This window comes from Harpegnathos saltator, unplaced genomic scaffold (assembly GCF_003227715.2).
Source record: "Harpegnathos saltator strain DR-91 unplaced genomic scaffold, Hsal_v8.6 scaffold285, whole genome shotgun sequence".
NCBI lineage: Eukaryota > Metazoa > Arthropoda > Insecta > Hymenoptera > Formicidae > Harpegnathos > Harpegnathos saltator.
The window spans coordinates 689,852-712,500 of record NW_020230078.1 but is presented as its reverse complement, the minus strand read 5'-3'; the positions used below and the strand labels follow the sequence as shown (position 1 = coordinate 712,500).

The following is a 22,649-nucleotide window of genomic DNA, read 5'->3' as shown; positions in this document are numbered from 1 at the left end:
GTACGCGAGGGCTCGTGTGTGACTGCCCCTCGTCGAATGTTATCCTCCTCGTGTCGGGTGATATCGAGCGCAATGGATTTCGTATTATCGCGAAATTACGAGCACCCTGGGCGGGAATTAACCGCGATTATTGCACTTTGGGCACTGGATACGCGAGCATACGTATCCGGCAAACAGATCCTTAACGAGAGTTTGAGAAATGTTACGTCGATCGGGGTTAATCGGGGGTGAACCGACTCATCTTAGACAGATGTCGGAACCGACCGCAAAGTTGAAAGGGCCGTTATCCCTTCGTTACTTGGCGCGACTCTAATCTCAGATTTCTCTAAGTCGGAACGATCTCTTCGCCGCGTTTAGCCTAATTCGCAACAACCGTCAAGTGCTCGTGTGAAACGTTGAAAATAACTTCGATTAATGAATTTCATCCCACCTCAGCGAGAAAGAGAACAAATGCGTGAGCGAGCGAGCGAGAGAGAGAAAGAGAGAGAGAGAGAGAGAGAGGAGGGGAGGGAGAAAGAGAGAGAGAAAGAGACAGAGAGAGAGAGACAGAGAGAGAGAGAGAGAATAACGATTAATACTTTTTCGTCGCGTCTACCGGAGATTCTGCAAGCTGCAAACGAAATCCAGCCGAGGCCACAAAGCAATTTTCTCCCCCTTCTGTCCCCGGTACTTATGTCGCTCTTAATTACAATCGACCGCTCCAGTATGCCATTTCCCAATCACGAGGCGTCTTCGTTAAAGGCGCGTGCAAATCGCGAAATCGAGCGTGTCCGAAAACAAAGGGCGCCGCTTGTCGCCCGATACCGGTGACGTCTGCGGCACCGAATCTACCGAAGCACAAGAAAAAAAAAAGATATTTTCCAGCCGTAGACACACGAATAAGAGCCGCGGACGAGCGGCCTCGTCCCTCGTTTCGTGCCCGCGCAACTTCTCGCAGTCACCGGCGCGCGAAATGTCCCTGGTCTTTGATGTCGAACATTACGGAATACGAAGGATCTCGCGCGCGGATGGAGGAGCGGAATTCGGCGCCCCTGCCCACACCCCCGGTGACCACTTGTAAATTGTCGCGACGCGCTCACGTCGCATCGTCTCACCCCCCTTCGCGCTTTCGAGTCGCGCGCAAAGAGAGAGAACACTTCTCCTCGGCGTCGTCCTCGCACTTCAACGGGTGATCGCGGCAAGAACGTGCCATCGGGGTGGCCCACCCTTTCCCCCTCGGCCCTTCTCCCCGTCCCGGCATCTCCTCTCCTCTCTCTCTCTCTTTCTCTCTCTTTCTCTCTCTCTCTCTCTCTCTCTCTCTTTCTCTCTCTCGCGAGATGGTGAGACCGGGAAACAATTAAGGGAAGGCGAGGCGCAGTGTCGCCTTGTATGATAATGCGTTGTAAGCTCGGCACAGGAGAAACGATATGGTAAAGGAAGAGGAGGATTACACGGCGCTGGAGCAGCGCGCACGGAGCGGGATTGCGAAGGTACGCGCGATGGATGGAGGCGGGAGGGTGCGGCCAGAAGAGAATACGAAGCGGAGGGCAGCGGCGGCAAAGGCGGGAGGGAGGGTGGAGGTGGTACGTAGTGGAGGTCGCGGTTCTTACTTTGCATTCTTTTGTGTGTCCTCCTGAGCCCTCCTCCATCCGCCCCCGCCGCTACCCTCAGTCGTCCTCCTGCCTCTTGAAGCTTGAACTAACGCCCGAGGTTTTAATGCACTTGTCTACTCCACATACCGTTCATAAAGACACATATGCCGTCTGTTGAACGAGCGGACAGGAGAGCCGCGCGGTCTTGGAAAGTGGAGTGAGAGCAGGACCGCGCTCGCGGAGGAACGTGGAAGGTCGGGGGTGGGTTGGTAGAGAGCGAGAGAGAGAGAGAGAGAGAGAGAGAGAGCGAAAGAGAGAGAGAGAGAGAGAGAGAAAGAGAGAGGAAGTGTACAGGAGAGAATGGCGGCGAGCGTAACGATATGAAATGCATTTTAAATTCTAAGCATCGACCGCGTCGCGGGAAAGATCTCGACTCTTCGCTTGCATAATTCCGCGGGAAAGACGAGAATCGCGGCGAAAGCCGAGGCAGACAGGGACGAAGAGAGAGAGAGAGAGAGAGAGGGAGAGAGAGAGAGAGAGGGAGAGAGAGAGAGAGAGAGAGAGAGAGAGAGAGAGAGAGAGAGAGAGAGAGAGACAGAGAGAGAGAGAGAGAGGAGCAAAAGAGAAAAAGAGAGATAGGAGGCGACGATCTCGTGATTTTTGCACGGATACGGACGGTTGGACTCGCTGTCCTGCGCTCGGAGAGTTATGACAGACGTTACCTAATATTCAGCGCGCGCTGTTATCATTTCGCGTATTATATATTCATATCGTCTTTCGCGCACTCTGTATATTCAGATCGGGTGGAGACTGAAAGCTCTCGCATAATATTTTTAGTCATAAATGAGCCCGGTATTAATGATGAATGTAGAATCTATACGGCAGCGCTGGGAATTCGGAAAGTTATCCCGCAAAATACGGACCACGCTTTGAAAATAGATTCAAGACGATGAAATAATAAAATGACAAACGCGCGCGGCCGTTGCGCGGCCGAAATGGATTTTGAATGAGTAAACCAGCCGAGTTGAGAAATATTGCTTTTACATTAACCCTGCGAATGCAGCCGAATTTGAAGAACCGATGGAGAACCTTGCGACGTAACATTGTGTCTAATGCCGTATTTTTTCATGAAGCTTATTTCAGAATTATTTAATATATATTCGGTTATATCTCAATATTCTACGTTTAATCCTCATTTTCTTAATTTCAAGTGGAGTAATGGAGTAAATGAGATTTCCTTTTTATCCGTAATTATTATTCTTTTTTTAATTAGCGTTGAAAATTTCGATGAGATTTAAAGACTGAAACTAGGAGTCAATCAACGCGCGAGAGATTTTTACTAGATTCTAAAACCGATGTCCATAGGTGTGAATTACTTACAATCTTTTTACGGAGAGCACAGTCAATTACAGATTCATCACTCAGATATTCATCAACAGTTATTTGACCGTTATCAATATATCTTGTATAATCGACGTATCTTGTGTGAAGTAAATAAATATATATATATATAATTTGACGAATAATCAAAGCTACAAGTGTTTGTTACATGATAACTATGAATGCTGGCTTAATCTCGACTCGGGTATCTTCTCATTCTCGGCAAGTTGCTCAAACGTCTGTTAAAATTTTTTGCACAATAAATGATGACCGCGTCCCGGCGTCCAGCTTCCTCCATCTCAGCTTCCCGACCCAGCATCCTGCTCTCAACTACTGCGTCGTGGCACTCCGGATACTCGTATGTGACAGTGACACTGGCGTAGACACGACTCGATCGAAGAAACGTTAATTAACGCGATGCCAACGAGAGGAAGAGAGAGAGAGAGAGAGAGAGAGAGAGAGAGAGAGAGAGAGAGAGAGAGAGAGAGAGAGAGAGAGAGAGAGAGAGAGAGAGAGAGAGGGAGGGAGGGAAAAAGGGAGAGAGGGAGGAAGGGAGAAAGAGAGCGCCCGATTAAATACTTCAATAGTCGAGGAAATATTTTAATCGCTCGACGGGAATGATAATTAACGCACCGGTACACGTGCTACGCGGCATACGCTTCGATCGCACCGGCTCGACACGCGATGAATAACACGCGGATAAGTACGCAACGCACAAGGCTGCAATTCGGTTTTCAAAAGTCGGGATGCAATGTATTGTCGAAGGTGTTAATTATTTGGATCACTCGGCCGTCGACTGCTGGGCGACGACGGCGATCGGCGATTGACGGCGGGCGAGTGCTTCACCTTCGTCTTTTTTTTCGATTTTTTCTCTCTCGCGTGCTTTTCGTACGGATCAAGTCGCTATGTTTCAAGCCGACGACAAGTGATTTCGGACGGGTGATGAAAATATTTCGGTCGGCTCCCGGAATATTCAATTCCGTCGGCGCCTCCTCTGTACCTCCGATCGGATCATCCGTACGCGAAGCGTATCGTCAGAGCGACGAGTGAGCGTCCAGTGCTATGACGAAATAGCCGGGAGCGGATTCGGAAGTCAAAACAGAGAACACCGAGTACACCGAGACACGGAGACACATACATCATTTGCATTTCCAGATGTATAAAATCGTTCATTATACCCGACGTATCCGATTTCAACGATTCGTCGTTCGATAAATTTTCAGAATAAGAAAGTACTCGAGTGGAAATTCAGGCCGACATTCATAGCCGCTCGTCATTTGACAAATAATGATGGCCTTGCCAATCGCTAATTACTCGTCAGCCTGTACATTTGTGTTTATTTTGTGCAACAAGAAATATCGATCCAAACATCCGAATATGAATCTGTAATTAATTATACTCTCAAACAAAGATCGTGTATAATTCACGGTTACGAATGCCAGGCTTAAGAGCTAATGCCAATCTCGCAATTATTGATCTGTGCGATTTCTTAGGCTGCGAGTTCGATTTACATCGATGTATAATCTTCATGAAATTACTAAATAACTGCTCATCTCACATGTATACTTTCCACCCTCTACATAACCGAGTAAATTATATAACTAATATGTTGCTGATTGAAATTAAGAACAAATACTCATTACGCGAGATTGCAATGAGCGAACGTTAGACAATTCTGAAATGTTAGTTTAAGAAAATGGCGATAAATAAATATTTACAAGTAAGAAAATGTTTTGTAAAGTGTCAAATCTCGAGACTCACCATTGATCTAGCAAGTTCGATTCGCAGGATTAACGCAAGACCCAAGATTTCGTCCCGCGAGACATGAGACACACCCGCACAGAGCTTTTTTACCGCATTTGCGCTCCAACAATGTTCCTTTGTCACAAACAGCAATAAAATTCTCCCGTTTGTCTCGCTTGATTCACGAAATCAAACGACACACGACTGATGATTTTCGAGTGCTTTAAAACCGCGTTATGCAGCTCGTCTTGAACATCACATTAACAAAAGATATAAATCAAGTGAAAGTATGATAACTTTTTTTACGTTAGACAGAGCGCATAGCTCTCTTTCTCTCTGTCTCTCTCTCTCTCTCTCTCTCTCTCTCTCTCTCTCTCTACCTGCCTCGGTATATCGTACGCTCGATACTGTCGAGATAATGCTGACATGATAAACCCGCAACAAATAGTGCACTTTGTTGCGCGCTACGCTACGTAATCTACGTAATCATCGATTGACGTGCAACTAAATGAACGAGCGGCAAAATCCGGCCGATCGGCTGTGACGTCTCAAGGGGGGATTAATGTGGAACTTACCTCTTGCGTCCCAGTATCCGCGCACCAACCAGCTCTCTACTACGGCGTCATTCGTCAATCTAAACAAACGAAACGGACCTTCAGAAATCCGACATGCACGGTACGCTTCTCTAACGAACGGCGCTGCCCGGCTTTTCTTTTCTCCGCTCCTCCTTCTCTCTTTCTCTCTCGCGCGCGCGCGCGCTGCACAAAATCACGATACAAACACCGCGTGCGCGCGCGCGAGGAGAGCACACGTTCTCTCGCGGCTAATACGTCCGCGGGAATGCGCGAGCGTAACGCATTGAAGCGTGCAGCGCGGCACCGCGCGCTGGCGGCGGAAGCAGGCGGGCAATTTTGCCGAGACCGTTTCTGTTGCGGGCGCGCGTATAATGCGACGTGGGGTCGAAGGTGTACCCTTCGTAAGTATACGCCGATTCAAGGCAGGCAGCGCGCGCGTGGGAGGTGCCGGGAGGTCCTTTCAGACGGAGGGAAAAGAAAGCGGGCGCTAGTAAATTCGCGCTTCATTCACTCGCCCGGCCCATGGCGAAGGGAGGCTCGGGCGCGCAGGAGGCTCTCCTTCGAGATGTAATTAGCACATCTTCGCGCGACGTGCCGCGACAATGCGGCTTTTAATTAGTATGCGTCCACGTACCCGACCGATTCCTCCGCACCCCGCCTGCGACACCCCTCGCCGCCAGGCTTCCGCGCCTCATAGACGACGGCGACACACGTGGTCGATTTCACGCGCACACGTACACGCACACGTTCCTCACACGTATGCGAGCACGCGCGTACGTACGCACGCACGCACGCACGCACGTACCGGGGTGCAGCAGCGAACCGTGCGCGTTTATGTCGGCGCATCACACGCCGCTGCACCGCAGAAGTGTCAATACGTGGGTGCGTGTACGCGCGCGTTGAGCGAGCTCGCGTGCACCGGTTTGCATTACGGCGGATACTCGAGCACGTAAGGCGTTCCTGCGGTATAAAGAGCCGCATGAGCCTCGGCATAACGATATAATTCGATGCCGCGTTTATTTTCCGCTCGTAAACCGTCCGCGATCGCGCGTCGCCGCACGGGTGCTCTCTCTCTCTCTCTCTCTCTCTCTCTCTCTCTCTCTCTCTCTCTCTCTCTCTCTGTCTCTCTTTTCTCGTCGACGCGAACTCTCGTCGACGGAACGAGCGAGCGAGCGAGCGAGCGAGCGAGCAAGAGACAGAGAGAGGCTCGTCGGGGAGAACGCACACTACCTGTATTTGTGTCGCTAGAGCGCGTCGCGATTTACCGTAATCTCTTCCTTAATGAAAGTCCGATCGCCGTCGCGAGCGAGAGGTGCTTATCGCCGCGATATTGTAATTCCGCGGGTGTCACCGCGCGGACTTGCATAGACGCGACTCGCGTTCGCTCTCGCGCGTAACATCGCGGAGTCATAAATCTGCGCCGAGTGAGGCTGACAAGCGTCGGATGACTTAACGGTGAAATATCGAGCTGGCCAGGTAAACGTATCGAAGGTAAAAAAGGACATGTTTGAATTCGCTAATAATTTTCTTATAGACTCTCGCCGGGACAATTTTGCATCCATTGATTGCAACGGTAGAGGCACTTCTCTTACCGTCACCGACTTTTAAACTTCGACGTTCGTTCGTTCGTCAGCGACAGTCCGTCATTGTGACCGCCTCGTCGTCGTCGTCGTCGTCGTTGTCGTCGTCGACGGCGACGGGGCGATGCATAACTGAGGAACGCGACGACACAATGATAAGGAGCGCAAAGCGGATTATGCCAGCCGAGCGAAGCGAGTCCGTACGTGAAAGCACGACGACACGCGCGAACGCGACAATACCTGTCCGCCCGTCGCCGAACGGCGAAAATCGAACGCGAGAGTTGCCGGGCGTCGAGCATTGCGCGCGTGCTCCTTCTTCGTGCTTCGTCTTCAGCATCGGCTAAGGTCACGCATTCGCACGCGCTCGTTCCCACGCCTTAAAGCCTGAAAACTTTATTGCGCCGGGCGCAATCGCGCAGAGATATGACGCGCGGGCATGACACGTTAACGCGATACGTCGATTCGCAATTACCGTGCGAGCCTCCACTCGTATTCTCGAGACAATTGCAGGGGGTGACGAAGGACACCAATTGCTGTGCTGAGCCAGCGACAGAAAGCTGCACGATTTCCGGGATGTGCGTTAATATCTGACATTAGATCGAGTGTCGCTCACGAACACGCGCGATTACGCATGAGCGTGCCGAAGAGGAGGGACTGCAAAGAGGGAGACGAACGACGCGACGGAGGAAATTCGCGGGACCGAGCGAGATCGTGAGCTTCTTTTTGTTTTCGCTGCCGCACGTTCGCTAGCGAGCGAACGAACGAGCGCTCGTTCGCGACCGACCGTGATTACGCGAATCTCGACGCGAACATATACCGAAATTTCTTTGCGAAATTGTCAACTGATCCGCCCGCCAACCCGCCAGCCCGACGACGAACATCGGGAACAAGAGACGCGGGCTCCCTCCATCGAACATTTCGAAATCTCTTTGCCTCGTGATTAATCACGAGGTCGTAATGAAAGGCGACACATCGAGAATTGCGCGACGCGCATCGACAAGACGCGTCTCGGCGATACGTATCGCGCCGGTACGGCAGAAGTAACCGGCTGTATAAAATTTGTCCGACGTGCCTTTAACGCGACTTTGACTTCCGCTAAACCGACGCGCGAGACGCGCTCGGCTTTGCCGGGCTCTGTGTGTGTGTGTGTGTGTGTGTGTGTGTGTGTGAACGGGCAGGCGCGATTAATACCGTCGGCATTTATAAACGTATTATAATTTCATTCAGCCTGATGGCGGAACGAAAGGCTAAATATGCAATGGAACGTTTTACATTCATTACGTCCTATCGAAATACTATTTTAATTGCGGTGGCGTGCGTGCGTGCGTGCGTGCGCGCGCTCTCTCGCTCGCTCTCGCTCGCGTCCGCGCGATATACGCGCGTCGAACACGACGGCCAGTTTAAAACGACCGATCGAAAAGTCGAGTTATATCCGATTTCGAGGCGCGCGCGATCTGTGTCAATGCCACGATTTACCGTTGCGAGCCTTTCGGGAATTGAACGAATATTGAAATTGCGGGAAACGCACGGAACTTTTGCATAATGAGCTGGCGGCTCACGCCGTCACACGGACGCGCACGCACACCGCGCCCCCGGTGCCGACGCGTACATGAATATTTTCATTTGATTGCGTTAATTAAACTCGCGCTGCCAGGCGATGACCTTTGAAGTTCAGCGGCACGCGGCACGCATACACCAATTACCGATATTATTAATTGCAATGTGCTGCCCATTTTCGGGAGTCATTGAGTCCGCGTAGCGATTCACGGCGCGCGGCTCCTCGCGTCTCGCGTTCTTCGCCGGCGAAAAGAGTGCGCCCCTCTCTCCCTTCCCCCCCCCCTCTCATTCTCTCTCTCTCTCTCTCGTTGAAGATGGCGTGTCGAAAGAATCGTGTCTCACGAAAGGCGCTAATTTAGGAAGCCGTAGGTTCCATCGTTTATATCGTATCGCATACTTTGGACCGACAATGACTGCATCCTTAATCGTTTCGTTTGTGTCGCGGTTCGGCTGCTTCGATGTGGTTTGCACTCGATGTTACGTATCACCGCAAACGATTGCGAGATCGCCGGAGATGATGTACATACTTTCAGCACGCACCGCCTCCGTCCGCGGTTTCTGCGGCCTGATACTAATCGGATGTCGCAAGAAAGTGAAGAGAATTAACGGGGAATTCCTCCGCGGCTTCTCGATAAGGCCAACCGCGAGACGGCGGAAATCGCCGCGAACGCGCTTTCTTACGCTGATAACGTCGCGGCCACGCGAAATCGCCGACACCATTTCGTCGCGTTCCTCGCGATATACAACGTATATCAGCACACGCGTTCGTAATAACGCAAGGGAAACTTGACGGCAATTTGAGCTTTTCCTTTTTCTTTTCAAACACGCGTTTCGATTCGCGAGCGCGCGCGTCGGGAGTTCGAGACGATGAGAAACGCCGAGAACGCTGAGAAACGTCGTTCTCGGGAGCGGCGCGGGAGGGGCGTATTTTCGAAGCGACGAGAACGAATTTCTCCTGCGAAGCCGCGAGACACGGCGGAATTAACCTCGCGAATAATTCGCGAACGACACACCCTCTCGCGCGGCGCTAACGATTTTCGCTGTGCTTTCGAGAGACGGCTCGCGCGCCGTCTCATGTCCCGTTTCGCTACACGAGATCCGACCAACCAGCGCCGTTAGGGTGAAGCACTTACAGCACAATGAGTATGCAAATAGACCGGCATTCGGCTACATTTGTTTCAACGAGCTTAGGAACGCCATCTCGCGAAGAAGCGGTTCCTTCGGGTCGGGGGGATGCTTGGGGCAGCCGGACGGCGAAGGGGGAGAGCGGACCGACCATAAAAGTCCGCCCCGTATTCCCAAATCTTTACAAAGCGAAGAGAGTTACTCTTTTACTCGGCGCGTTTTTATTGCTCGTTACTCTCGCCCGTATCGCTCACACTCGACATTGTTCTCGCCGTTTTCGCTCGCGCGTTCTCACCCACGGACGACGAGTGAGGCTACTTTTCTGCTCAAATATACATCGATCGCACGAAAGTTTTTCCCTCTCCCCCTCCCTCTCTCTCTCTCTCTCTCTCTCTCTCTCTCTCCCCCCCCTACCCTGCCTCCCTTCCCTGCGTTTCACCGCAAACGGCAACGCGCTCGCGGTCCGATTAGATCGACCTTCTTTCCTCCCAAGTTTCTACCTCACTTGAACAGTTTTCGTCCGCGGCAAGGTAAAACTTGACGAACTTCATTCGCATGCATCCTACTTCGTTACTTCCCGACCGTACTCGCGCGCGTCCCCGGGAGATTAAGCTCGACGATTCCCCCGGCCTGAAACGAAAGTTTGGCCGCGCGCGCGCGTCACACAAAGCCCGACGATGACGACAACGGCGACGACAATGATGACGCGTCTTAACGCGTCGTTCGCGGCAGTGGCAGTTGGCGAAACTTGGCGGATTCTGACAAGGCCGGCTCCGCCGTTCGGGGATGCTTACATAGCGTTACTCCCCAACACTTGCCACGGGACATAATCCATAATAATAGCGACTAGACTCCTAAAGCCCGATGCAACGCCGACTTGTTTGGAGTTCGGCCCAATCGCCGCTCGATCCGTGGGGCTTCGAACGCAGCCAGTTCGATTCTCGAACGATCCTCGAATGATCCTCGAGTATCGCGCGCGCTCCAGTTGGGAAACGCTGTGTAATCAGAGCTCTTCGTCTACATGCGATGCTCCGCTAATGACGCGCGCGATTAAGCCCGCGCGCGATGACAATTCGCTCTCGACTCGAAGGGGCGAGTGTCACTTCTTTTTTCATTCGATCTCTCGCAGTTACGCGAGAGAGGCACATAATGGCGCTCTCTCGTCTCGCGCACCGTATAATTGTGTTCACTTATTTTCTTTTCGCGCGAGGATAATGCCTCGGCGAGCGCGACATCCACCGTCCAGCTGTTCGCGCGCGGGGCGGGGGAGGGGGGAGGGACGTCGCGAATTACAGATTCAACGCACGCTCGCGTTGCTCTTGTTGCTCGAATTGCTTCGATCTCTTGGACAGCTTTCTGGATCGATCGTGCATTTCGACAGCTCTCCGCGGTGTCTGACATTATGAGACTCGCGCGTTTCGCCGTTCGCTCTGCGTCGCGAGCGTTACGAGGATCCGCGCTTCCGTGCCGAGGATATCGCATCGCCTGCCTGCGGATCCTCCGGTCTCCTCGCGATGCGCAAACTTTTCAAGATACGCCCCCGCGCGTATCAAGTCCGCGCCGATCCGCCGCGGCATAAATAATTTCCCCAGACGCGGCGTGATCTTACGCGATCTGAACGATACGAAAGCGCCGCGGGTATCATCTGACGCGTGACGTCTCCGAGTGTAACTTGAAGGGGGCCCGGGGTGGAAACTCCGAAACCGAAAACCGAGACGTGCCGCGCAAGTTTCCGCGCGCAAGGACGGACGCGAACTTCACCACGGAATCCGGTAGGCCCCGCTGAATTCGTAATCGCGTAATCCTGAGATTTCATTAAACCAAATATCCGAGCTCTCTGTCGCCGGGGCTTAAGCGCGCTCCCTAACCGAGAAAAAGTTACGCGATCCCGCACATCGCGGCGGAGATCCGCTTTCATCCCCGCCGCTAAATTAGCTTTAGCGAAATTAATTAAGAAGCGTAGTGCCGGCTGAATAACGCTAAGATCGCCCGTAATAGAGCCGCGAACTTTAATCCCGTTCGATCAACCTGCTGTGTCGGGCGAGTAAGCTAATCAAGCAACTCGCTTCCAGCCTTTCCGCGATATTTCCGCGACAAGAGAATCGGCTTCTCACGATGCGCACGTTACATTTCACTCTCCACGGCGTCGTACACCGCCGGCGCGTTATAACAGCGCACGTTATCGGAACATGAAGCTTGTAAAAACGCGTCGCTCTCGCAGCGACGACAACGTATCGCGCGCGAGTCTTATCCTACACGGCGAGCACGATCGAACAACCGTATCGAGAAGCGAGCGTGAGAGACTCGCTGTCAAAATCGTCTGACGCGATCGTCGGAGGGTGTGAGCATGTCGGCGTGCTGGCCGACGCGCATATTCGATCGGCCGTTAACGAATCCGTGAGTCGGATTCAGACGTTAAGGAGCCTGGCGCATCACACGTGGGAAAGCGACGTGCATTCTTTCGACGACAATACAGCCATTTGATCAAAGTCACTCGATCCCCCTTTCGCCGCGAACAAATATTGGAAGGAGAACTCGGGCTCGAGCGCGCCCGCGCGATAAGCGTCAAACTCTGAATTCGAAGCTGTCGTAGATTACGCGCGCGCGCGGCGCGCGCGCGCGTACACGCGCGAGCGCGGGGACGCGGGCGCGATCGCGCGAGCGCGAGTGCGTATTGCCGTATGGGTGTGTACACTTACTGCGTTGCTTTACGAGGCAGATGTTGATAACGGGCGACAGCGACAGAGAGAGAGAGAGAGAGAGAGAGAGAGAGAGAGAGAGAGAGAGAGAGAGAGAGAGAGAGAGAGAGAGAGAGAGAGAGAGAAGAGAGAGGAGAGAGAGAGAGAGAGAGAGAGGAGAGAGAGAGAGAGAGAGAGGGACAGTGACAGCTGCCCCGTATTGTTCGACACGTTCGTTGATTATAGGTCAAAGGCCTCTCACGAAGGATCAAAGAATCATAGCAAACGCGCGCGGTCGAAATCTCCCCCGCGAAATAACGGACGATAAACGGCCTCGAACGGACGAATCCCTTTACGCGTTGCGTTCCTTCCTTGCCGAACTCCAATTTGGGAATCTGCAGACAAGCGGGCGGCCAGGTAGGCCTGGCAGGCAGACAGGTAGGTAGGCAGGCAGGCAGGCAGGCAGGCAGGCAGATACCGAAAATCTATCGCTCGTCCGTTATTTCGCAGTTAGACGTGCGCGACATAACGCGCACGTACGTTCTTCTCTCTCTCTCTCTCTCTCTCTCTCTCTCTCTCTCTCTCTCTCTCTCTCTCTCTCGCTTTCGCTCTCTCTCTCTCTTTCCCTCGCGCGCGCGCGCGCGCGCGAGCGAGCATGTGCACACGTATACGTGTATTTATACGGCGTGCGCACATTTACTTAATTGCTTTCCGATAATTGAAAGACAGCGAGATTTGTGGACTTTCTATCCGCCACGTCGCGGCGAGTGTGTGAGCGGCGGACTGTTCGGACTAAACGAATATAATCTTGTCCGATGTCCGGAGAAAATAGCTAAGACCGAGATTCGTGCCGGATCGCTGATTAATTTGTTTTCTGCCTCTCCGAGAAACAACCTTCAGGAGCGAGCACCGTTTATTTCGGTGCCCGGTGACGGACTCGAGGTACATTGATGACACGTTAAAGTGTCTCAACACGAGCGCTCGGTATGGTTTCGTTGCAACGGTCCGCGTTAAGACACTCGAGGAAATACACCTGCAAATGTCGTTTATAGAGAGGAGAGAGAGAGAGAGAGAGAGAGAGAGAGAGAGAGAGAAAGAGCGCGACGTATTTTGGCAGTTAGTTAAAAATGCGTCGCGGAGACGCAACCTTTTCTCTCGAGTAATATTTGCCGGAATTTGTCTCTCCGCGCCGACGTGATTTCAGTCGCATATTTCGACGACATGTTCTCCGTAATGTTTCCTGAACGTGCGACGAGACTTGGCTAAATGCGGCTAATGGAGTATGCTCCACGCAGTAATACAGAGCGGGATTACACGCGCGACGTAACGTCGCGCGGGTGCGCGCGCGCGCGCACGAGCGGGATAATTGTAATCTAAATAAAGACCGACGAGCGCGCGCGGCTGCTGCGAGCAGCGGCACGATGGGCGAAAATATTCGCGAAAGGTTAAACGTCAACGATTGGTTGAACGAGAGAGAGAGAGAGAGAGAGAGAGAGAGAGAGAGCTGAGCAATTTCGTGTAGACGTGGAACTTATAATCAGCGTTATTTAGCGCCGGCCATGCGGTATTACGGCCTCAAGTAATAACTGTTTAATCTTACCGCACGGGAATCGGTCTCTCCCTTCGGCTATTGATTGTGCGGCAAACAGCGGTGTCGTTTAAACAGTCATGTCATTTAAAATCTCATTATTACGGCATGCTTGCGGCTGATAAACGGGCTCAATTTCGTGATCTATATCCGTTTTCGTCGGACGTCATCATCGGACGACGACGACAACGACGATGACGTTCATTTATCTCGTTCGTATCGTGCAGCAGCGGAAAGAATAAGAATAACAATGTGAGACAGCGCGATATCTCGAGAGTTTCCACGAGTGCACAGCGAGGAGCCGCGTCGAAAATCCACATCGCGAAGATATTTCGACGGTGTTTCAGCAACCGCACTCGCGCTCGCTCGCGCGCGCGAGCGAGCGAGCGAGCGAGCGAGCGAGCGAAATACGTCTCTGTCGATGCGAGCCGCACTCGCGCGGTTCGAGTCCGGCTCCGAGAGAGGTTCACGAACCTTAAATGGATTCTTTGAAAAATTCACACGTAATGGTGGGTCGAGCCAACGGTTTAAGATTGCTAAAAATAACGGTCGAAAAATACCGGTCCTGTTAGATGAGAGCATTATCGGGCAGCCAGCAAGGAATGTTCTTGACGACAGAAAACAGAGAGTGGATATAAACGCGACGTCGAAAATCGAGACCGCCGGAGGACTCCCGACGGAGGCGGCGCGGCGCGCAATAAAATCACGCGATCGCGCCGGGAGCGCACTCAGCCGTACACGCTCGTGACGCATTACGCACTCAATTTGACATCCGCACGTTGGCATATCGCGATGTAAGCACCTCTCGCAAAGGAATCTCGTGTTTTATCCAAAGCGTCGCCGTCGCACTCCGCCGTGTCTCCTACGACGGACCACTGTGTGAAATGAAACATAAGTTAGCGGAGAGGACTCGGGAGGACTGCGGAGGATCGTGCGAGCTTTCGTCGTGCCAACAGAGCGAGAGAGAACGAGAGAGTCGCGTTTCTCGAAAGTTCTCTTGAATTTCGCCTGCAATCGCATACGGTTACGTCGTTGTCGCACGACGAGAGCTCGCAACGGCGCTGAGATGAGACGCGAAAGGATGCAGGGTCGGGGGGAGAGTCGAGGGATCGAAATAAATAAAATGCAACCAAAAGCAAAAAAGCATAAATTGTATTTCGTAACAATGATATGAGCGAACGAAAGCGAAACACTGGTAGCACACACCGCATAAGCCGCGCATTGACAATCGCGATGAATAATGGAGGGGTCAATTAAATCTCAATTAAACACCACCGGATAATACGAATCGCAGCTCTTTTCAGCGTCACCCCACCGGACAGAGGGAGAGAGAGTGAGTGAGAGAGGAAGAGAGAGAGGAAGAGGGTGAGCGAGCGAGCGAGCGAGCGAGAGAGAGAGAGAGAGAGAGAGAGAGAGAGAGAACGAACTTGGTTTTTTAAACATCACCGGGGCGCGCGTTCACCCGTTTCGGAAATCGGCATGCCATCTAGAGCGCGCACACGGTCGGCCACACACATTTTATACACCTCATAAAGAATAGCGCATTAAAATTACGTTGATGGACCTCGAAAATATGATTTCCACTCGGCGCTCATCGATAACCTCGCCATTCGACCGAATCAAATTTCATCCCGACACTTGGCGATACCGATACCGCGCGTATTATATTCCGTATCGAATTATCCGCTAATTTAATATCACGTTGTCGTACTAATTTAAAGCCGCGTCCATCATTAATCACGAACCCGCCCGCGACTCGAAACTAAATCAGGGAGCCGCCAAGTACGCCTCGCGCGCGCTACAACGGCGGGGGTCGTGAACGCGTTTACATATGCGTTACACCCCCGCGTATCGCTGCGGGTGCACGCAACGTCGACGACCTTCTCGTCGCACTAAACTCGGCCAAAGAGAGAAGAAAGGCCGGGACGTACGCGAAAGAAACGTTGTCGGACGTTGGCGGTTTCGTCGCGTCCTCGCGCGACTTTCCTCGTGCGGATCTCGCGCGGTCCGGGGTTCTCCTTGTCCTCGCGAGAAAAGCTCGCGATCGGTATCGCCGATGTGTAGTACGACCGCTCTCTCTCTCTCTCTCTCTCTCTCTCTCTCTCTCTCCCTCCCCCCTCCTCTCTTCGTGTCTCTTTCTCTCTGCCTCTCTTTCCCCCGTAATATCCGTATTATCGGTGTGAATGCACAACAGCAAGCGCAAATCGACGACGATCTCGATCGTCTCGTCGACCTGCGGGACGGCACACGTGAAATCACTGTAGATCGCTCGGACACAACATAAGGAGAGTGCACCGGTGTCACGTAACTTTACCTTGTCTGCGATGCGACCACGTTATCCCCGAGATAAACACACGTGTCACACTGAGTCACGAACGGTGCGTCGGAGGCGCGACGACGATCGTGGAATCGATACGCGTCGTAGTAGCGCGGGTTCGTCGGCTGAACACGACTGTTCGAAGACACTCTCGAAGAGCGAAGGACGAAGGTCGGTGCGTGCGTGCGTGCGTGCGTGCGTACGTGCGTGCGTGCGTACGTGGACCGACGCTCAGACGCTTCACTCCGGTTAATCGCCAGGCACACTGCAGTCCACCTACAATTGTTCACTGGTCGGTCGATCGGGCGATCCTTCTGCGAGATCGCGACGAGAGAGAGAAAGAAAGAAACGCGAAATGTCAACGCGGCGATCACACTGTCTTCCGCGCGAGTCCCATCGTCGTCGCCGTCGCCGTCGTCGTCGTCGTCGTCGCCGTCGCCGTCGCCGTCGCCGTCGCCGTCGTCGTCGTCGTCGTCCTCGTCGTCGTTACGATGTCGCGACCTCAGCAACGGTATCAGCAGCCCAACAGCGCACGAGCACTCTCTTATCAGATTCTTTCCTTGGTCGTCCGTGTCGGCCACACTTTCTCTCTCTCTCTCCCTCTCCCACTTTCTTTCTTTCTTTCTCTCTCTCTCTCTCTCTCTCCTCCTCTCTGAGTGACTAACAACGAACTGAAGATTCCGCGCGGTACACCGTAAGCGGACTCGCGCACCTCGACGTTCGCGGACGCGTAGCTCCACGCCGTTTGGTCCTTCGTGTCCTTAGGTGACGTACGTGTATATCGGCGGGCGGGTGTGCGCGCTCCTCCCTCGGACGTGTACACACGTGCATGTAAGCCGGATGCCTGCGTACGTGTACGTGGAGTCGCGGATCCGTGCGGTGCAGGCCAGTCGCCGTTTCCCCGATGCGGTACGTGTGCGTCGCGCGTGTGTACGAGTTGTGCGCGCGCGCGACGGTGGTAGTCTCATGGGTCGGTGTGTGCGGTGTATGTCGGTGTGCGTCGGTGTGTCGCGGCGTGTATCTGTATGTTGTCGCGGCGTGTGCGTGTGTGTACGTGTCGTGTGCGTGTGTGCGTGTGTGTGTGTGCGTGTGCGTGTATGTGTGTGTGTACGTGTGTATGTGTGGGTGGGATAGCGGTGCGCGCGCGCGCGTCTATACCGGTGGGTATATTACAAGGTGTACGCGTCTTAAGTGATTTCGGCCTCGCTGGTCAGCCCCGGCAGCTCCGTATGATGAGGCCGCCGCTTTGCTACTGACAGACCTAAAGACCACCCTAACCCTGCAGTCGGGGACGAGGGGTTCCCCACCCCCGTCGTGAGCGGACGAGAGAGAGACCACCCTCCCCCGCCAGGGACCAGGGCGAATAAGCAACCCTTAGCACCCGATGCCACCTCCACGGCGGCGGCGCAAACGCACTCCTGCCTCCGAGGGTAGTCTTATCCCCACCGACTCTTTCGTAGGAGCGAGAACATCACCCCCCACCCACCCCCCAGCCGGTCCATTCCTGCCACCACCACCGCCCCCTCCTGCACCCCCTCGCGACGCACGCTACCGACGCCGCCGACGCCGCCGCCGACGCCGCCGCCGCTGCCGCCGCCGCCGCCGCCGCCGCCGTTTCAACCCCTCCAGCGCGAGTCCGACAGCGAGGAGGAATCCCTTCCAGAGACGAGAAACCCCTTCTTCTCGTCTCGCGCGGCTTCTACGGAGGAGAGTCGTCTTAAGATAAAAACACGGACGATCGGGTTTTGCAGTTAACCCACTCACCCTCGGACTCGTACCCCCTCTACGCGCGCGTCGCGTCCTTTCCATCCCCTCGTCGTACTATCCCCGATCCGCCGATGTATCCCCCTACTCCGTGCTACGGACTCTTGCGAACGAGCGAGCGAGCGAGCGAGCGAGCGAGCAAGCAAGCAAGCATACAAGCAAGCAAGCGAGCAAGCAAGCAAGCAAGCGAGCGAGCGAGCGAGCGAGCAAGCAGCCTCGAGTCACCCAACCCTTTCCTCCAACCTCGCTACGCTACCTCCGCGGATCTCTCCACGACTCGACGAAACTTTCGATTCTTTCGGGGGCAACCTTCACAATCCCCCACCCCTCCTCCCCCCCCCTATTTTTTCCTCTCTTCGTCGACCGATACATCGCGTGCCCGACCCGCGTTCGACGTTATCATACCGTTCACCCTCGGAGCACACATATCCCCCACCCCTCGCCCGGCGTTTCCCACTGCGAGAGACAACAACGGGACCGACCTCGTGGTTTTTTACAGGGGCAGAGGGGAAAGGCTGGCCGTATATATTGTTGTCATTTTTTTGAACGGTTTCAGGCGCATCGATCTTCGACGACTACACGTCCCCGTCCTGGTTACGCGTCAATGTGACGCGCCGACAAGATCACTTTCGCCGCGTTTCTTCCCGAGACGAACCCCGCGACCTCGTCACGTTACTTTCGTCGATACCGCGATACTCGCCGCTGACGTACGCGACGAACTTGTCGCTTCGGCTAGGACGCGGTGATTAATGACGGGTAATCTCGCGAGACGAGATTAGGTCCGTCTCTCTGTATCTCGCCGGGACGGATACAGTGTTCGCGAGTGCTTCGCGATTCTTTCGTTACGGAGAGTAATTGTGCGATAATTTCGCATCCGTTTGTTGCGTGACTCTCTCTCTCTCTCTCTCTCTCTCTCTCTCTCTCTCTCTCTCTCTCTCTCTCTCTCTCTCTCTCTCTCTCTGTGTCGGACGAACTCCGTCCCAAACGGATACAAATGGGATTTTCAGATTGATAGGAAGATGGTCGGCAGGAAATGAGATACGTTCGTTTCGCGTGGTGCATCAGTGGAGATTGAGACGCGGAAAAGAGAGTCTCGGAGCGAGCGTGACGAACGTGACGTCGAGATTATCTTAACGTAATGCAAGAAATGAAAGTGCAATTAATACGGAGAATGTAAAAGCGCGTCTCTCGGCCGTGTGTGAGAACGGCGCTCGATCAGCGAGCAATTTTTGCAAAGATTACGTTTCATCTGGAACGATTCTCTCGGGAAATCTCTCAAAAGGGGGATCTAATCAGAGTATTCTGTGCAGAGCCTCATGTGTGAGTTGATATAATGCTTATCTGTAAATGCGAGTTTCTCGTAAAATATGGAAGATGAAATGTGCTCTTCATAAATATGTAATACATTGGCAAAGGCACTCGTAGATTCTCAAAGCCACTCGTGCCGCGTTGCATTAGGCACAAAAGAGCTTGCGAAATACACTGACCGTATTCTTCTTTCGACGATTGATTACTACAAATGAGCGTCGGTTTGAACGTTTTTCACCTGGATGCGAAATGTCGCGCACAGAGTCGCACTCTTTAGCGTCGTCGCGCTAACGCTCGCGCGTCGGACAGGTGGAGGCGTTTCTTTCGAACATTCTGAAACGACCCAACGGCTATTACCACGAAATTCTAACAAAGTCGACGGTGGTTGAGTGCATGCGACGAGAGGGGAATAGCTCAAATACAGGCGGCAAAACTAATTTAAAGAAAGAGAAAGAGAGAAGAGGGGAAATTTAGAAAGTAACAGATGCGAAAAAAGGAAGACCTAAAATCGCCGCGAGGCGATTCAATCACGCGATTCGAAACTGTAATGTAGAGAGCTGAGATGAAGAACGCTATTTTAATAAAAATAATCTCTCTCTCTCTCTCTCTCTCTCTCTCACACGAAAGAGAGAAAGAGAGAGAGAGAGAGAGAGAGAGAGAAATTATTTTTATTAAAATAGCGTTCTCTTTCGAGAGAGAGAGAGAGAGAGAGAGAGAGAGAGAGAGAGAGAGAGAGAGAGAGAGAGAGAGAGAGAGAGAGAGAGAGAGCCACGACGACGAACGATCACGGAAATTCTTCTTGATAACCGACAGTTATGCACCAGTAAGTACGGCACGTAGTCGGCTGGACACAAGAACACGCTTTCGATCTGCTTTCGAACGCGCTCTGTCGCAAAAGTTTTTCTCACGTTTGGCCCTTTGACCGCGCGATCGTACCGATTGAAATGCCCGGACGAGTATGATCGTTTAGGGTTTACCCGGAGTTTCAGAAAACTGATAGCAATTTCAAGTTGGTCCACAGCCCCGGGTGGCTCGCGCAGTGGCAGACGCGTGATCGAAAAGGACCGAGGAGCAAAGTGTATTCCGGTCGGAAAGCGTCCGGCCGACGCTCGAGGTGTCGCGCGATCCGACGTAGAATCGCAGAAAATTCGCTTGAGACTTGAGACGGACGTCGTAGCAGGCCGACGTTCACAAATGTACGACGAACAGGCTTGGTTCGTGCCACGAAGCCGCCCCCGCAGCGCAGAGTCGCGGGGATGGCGGATGTATCGAAACAAATTTTTATGCGGGTCAAGCTTTTCTGCGCTTTTCGAAGCCGCCACCCCCACCCCTGGATGCACACCCCACTACCGATCGACACTCATTTATACTTTTACCACCACCCTACCGCCCCCACCGTGGGGATTGTTTATGACACGATTCGTTTGATTATTAGCTGTTTATACGCGACCATCGATCGAACCGCTAACTGCACGCGGCATTCCGACAGCAAAACAGTTGCGCCGCGCGCTTTACTGCAACCCTTCCGCTCCAAATTCAACGTTTTTTTTTTTTGCCAGTTCTTTTTTTCTCGATTGTCTGTCTCCTTCGAGCGTGTCGGCCCGGGAACCGGTGGAACTGGTTCCGCTGGACTCTCCGCCGGACTTGCTCGCACCTTCTCGTGACTTCAGTTCTGCACCAACGACAGTACAAACAAGATCCTAAAAGTGCCAGCCGGGTACGTTATTGCTGCCGTAACCGACCGTTGTCTCATCGCATCGTAGCGCCGACAGGCGATTTCAAGTGTACGCCAGAAGAAACGGATATCCCCGAGGCTCGTCTGGCGTGCGAAGCGTAGTGTTCGTGTACGAATCTGCGAGCGCGCGATTACCGAAAGAGAGAGAGAGAGAGAGAGAAGCAAGATGAAACGTCACTTTCCGACACCGGTCGCGCGAATTCTTACGTCTTTTTATAAGTTCCATGCCGCACCGAGTACTTGTCCGTTCGCTAACGTAACAACGGACGGTGCAATTCCCAGTGAACGTCGCGCGTTGTCTCGTCGAGATAGTCTTTCGAATCGTTATAAAAGTGGCTAAACTGATGAGTGAGGAACGTGCGGTTGCAAATTGTCTCTCGGCCGAGCTCTTAATGTCTCGGAGAATCGGCACTCGCTACGGTCATTGATGTTGCCGTGTTAAACACGAGTTATTTGTACGTTTCGATTTACATTGCCGCTTTGGAACGGATTCAGTCCAATTGATATCGTAGATTTAAGAACAGAGCCGCTCTGTCCGAATCCTGCGGGTTACACGGCTGCCGTCGGAACAATGTTTGACGTTTGCGCTTTTCCGGCTGACAGGAGCCGGCCGTATTCTACTGCCGACGAAGACGCTCGCAATCCGTCCTGTCGAATCGTCGCGCGTTTGAAGTTTCCTCTGACTCTTTAATACCTCGATGTTACACTGCGGTACCTCGGGGGTACCTTTCTTTACAGCTCGCCGTGTCCATTGCGCGAAACTTGTGATTACGTATTTTTTTCTTACGTCTTGAACCCGTAACGAACCCGATCTTCTTTCTATTCACCGTTGTATGTTTACGTTCTTTACCAGCACGACATTGACGCAATTCTTTCAGTTACACACAAGTCCGACGAGACGCGGTCTTCTTACAACGAAATTCTTCGCGTTACACAAAGTTGTTGCTCGCGGTCGAAGGCTTTCATTTCAGGAGCGTATGGTATAATTTGGATAGAAATTTTTATAAAAAGTGTGTTTTCGAACGCGCACGACACGCGCGCGCGCGCGCGCGCGTGTAATACATCACACATTTTTACCACTGGATTTTTTTTCAGTTGCCAATGAGATTTCACACAGAGAGCGCGAGATTTATTAACGGTTTAACGCGCCGATCGCGATTGAAGTTTAAGTACATCCGATCGAAATTCAACTACATCCGCTGTACAAGAATACACCGAGACGTGCGCGACACTATCTCCCTTTCTCCTTCTTTCTAACGAAGCGATACACAATTTCGTTTGCAATTATCGCGACTGCGTGGCGCGATGCCTTTTATACTGTGATTAAACGACGGGTTTCACTTTGTTCCGTTAAGCAGGTAATTATATGCACCATCATCTCGTCGTACTTTAGAAACGCCAAGATACAGATCTTGTAAACACTGCGGTGTTAATGCGCGTCGTTTTAAAACGCGAGTCCATTTTATACGAATTATTCTTGACGTTGGCACAGTCAGCACAAAAACACATCACACCCGTCACCGTTGGCATCACCACACGACCGAGAATTCTTCCTTCGCGCGAGGCATGAGTACCCTAAGGGGAGACAGTCGGTGCGTTACGGACATCGTAAGAGGTGAGGGAGATAAGTGCTTCGTCCGTTAGCGAGAGATACGTCGTTTCTTTTCCTGTATTTTTCAAAGTCACGCTCGCAACGTGCCTCTCTATTCAAGGAAAGCAAGTGCTCTA

The 22,649-nt window shown here is 52.7% G+C and overlaps 1 protein-coding gene across 1 annotated transcript in view; it reads right to left on the bottom strand.

Annotated features, from left to right (window-relative positions):
- The window catches only part of LOC112588762 (uncharacterized), a 95,902-nt gene that overhangs the window by 68,195 nt on the left and 5,058 nt on the right, over nt 1-22,649 (bottom strand). The window contains exons 3-4 of the mRNA XM_025299572.1: nt 19,366-19,374; nt 5,270-5,328 (exon numbers count right to left, since the gene is read on the bottom strand). Of these exons, the coding sequence (XP_025155357.1) occupies nt 5,270-5,328; nt 19,366-19,374 (68 nt within the window). The remainder of the gene's footprint in view (nt 1-5,269; nt 5,329-19,365; nt 19,375-22,649) is intronic.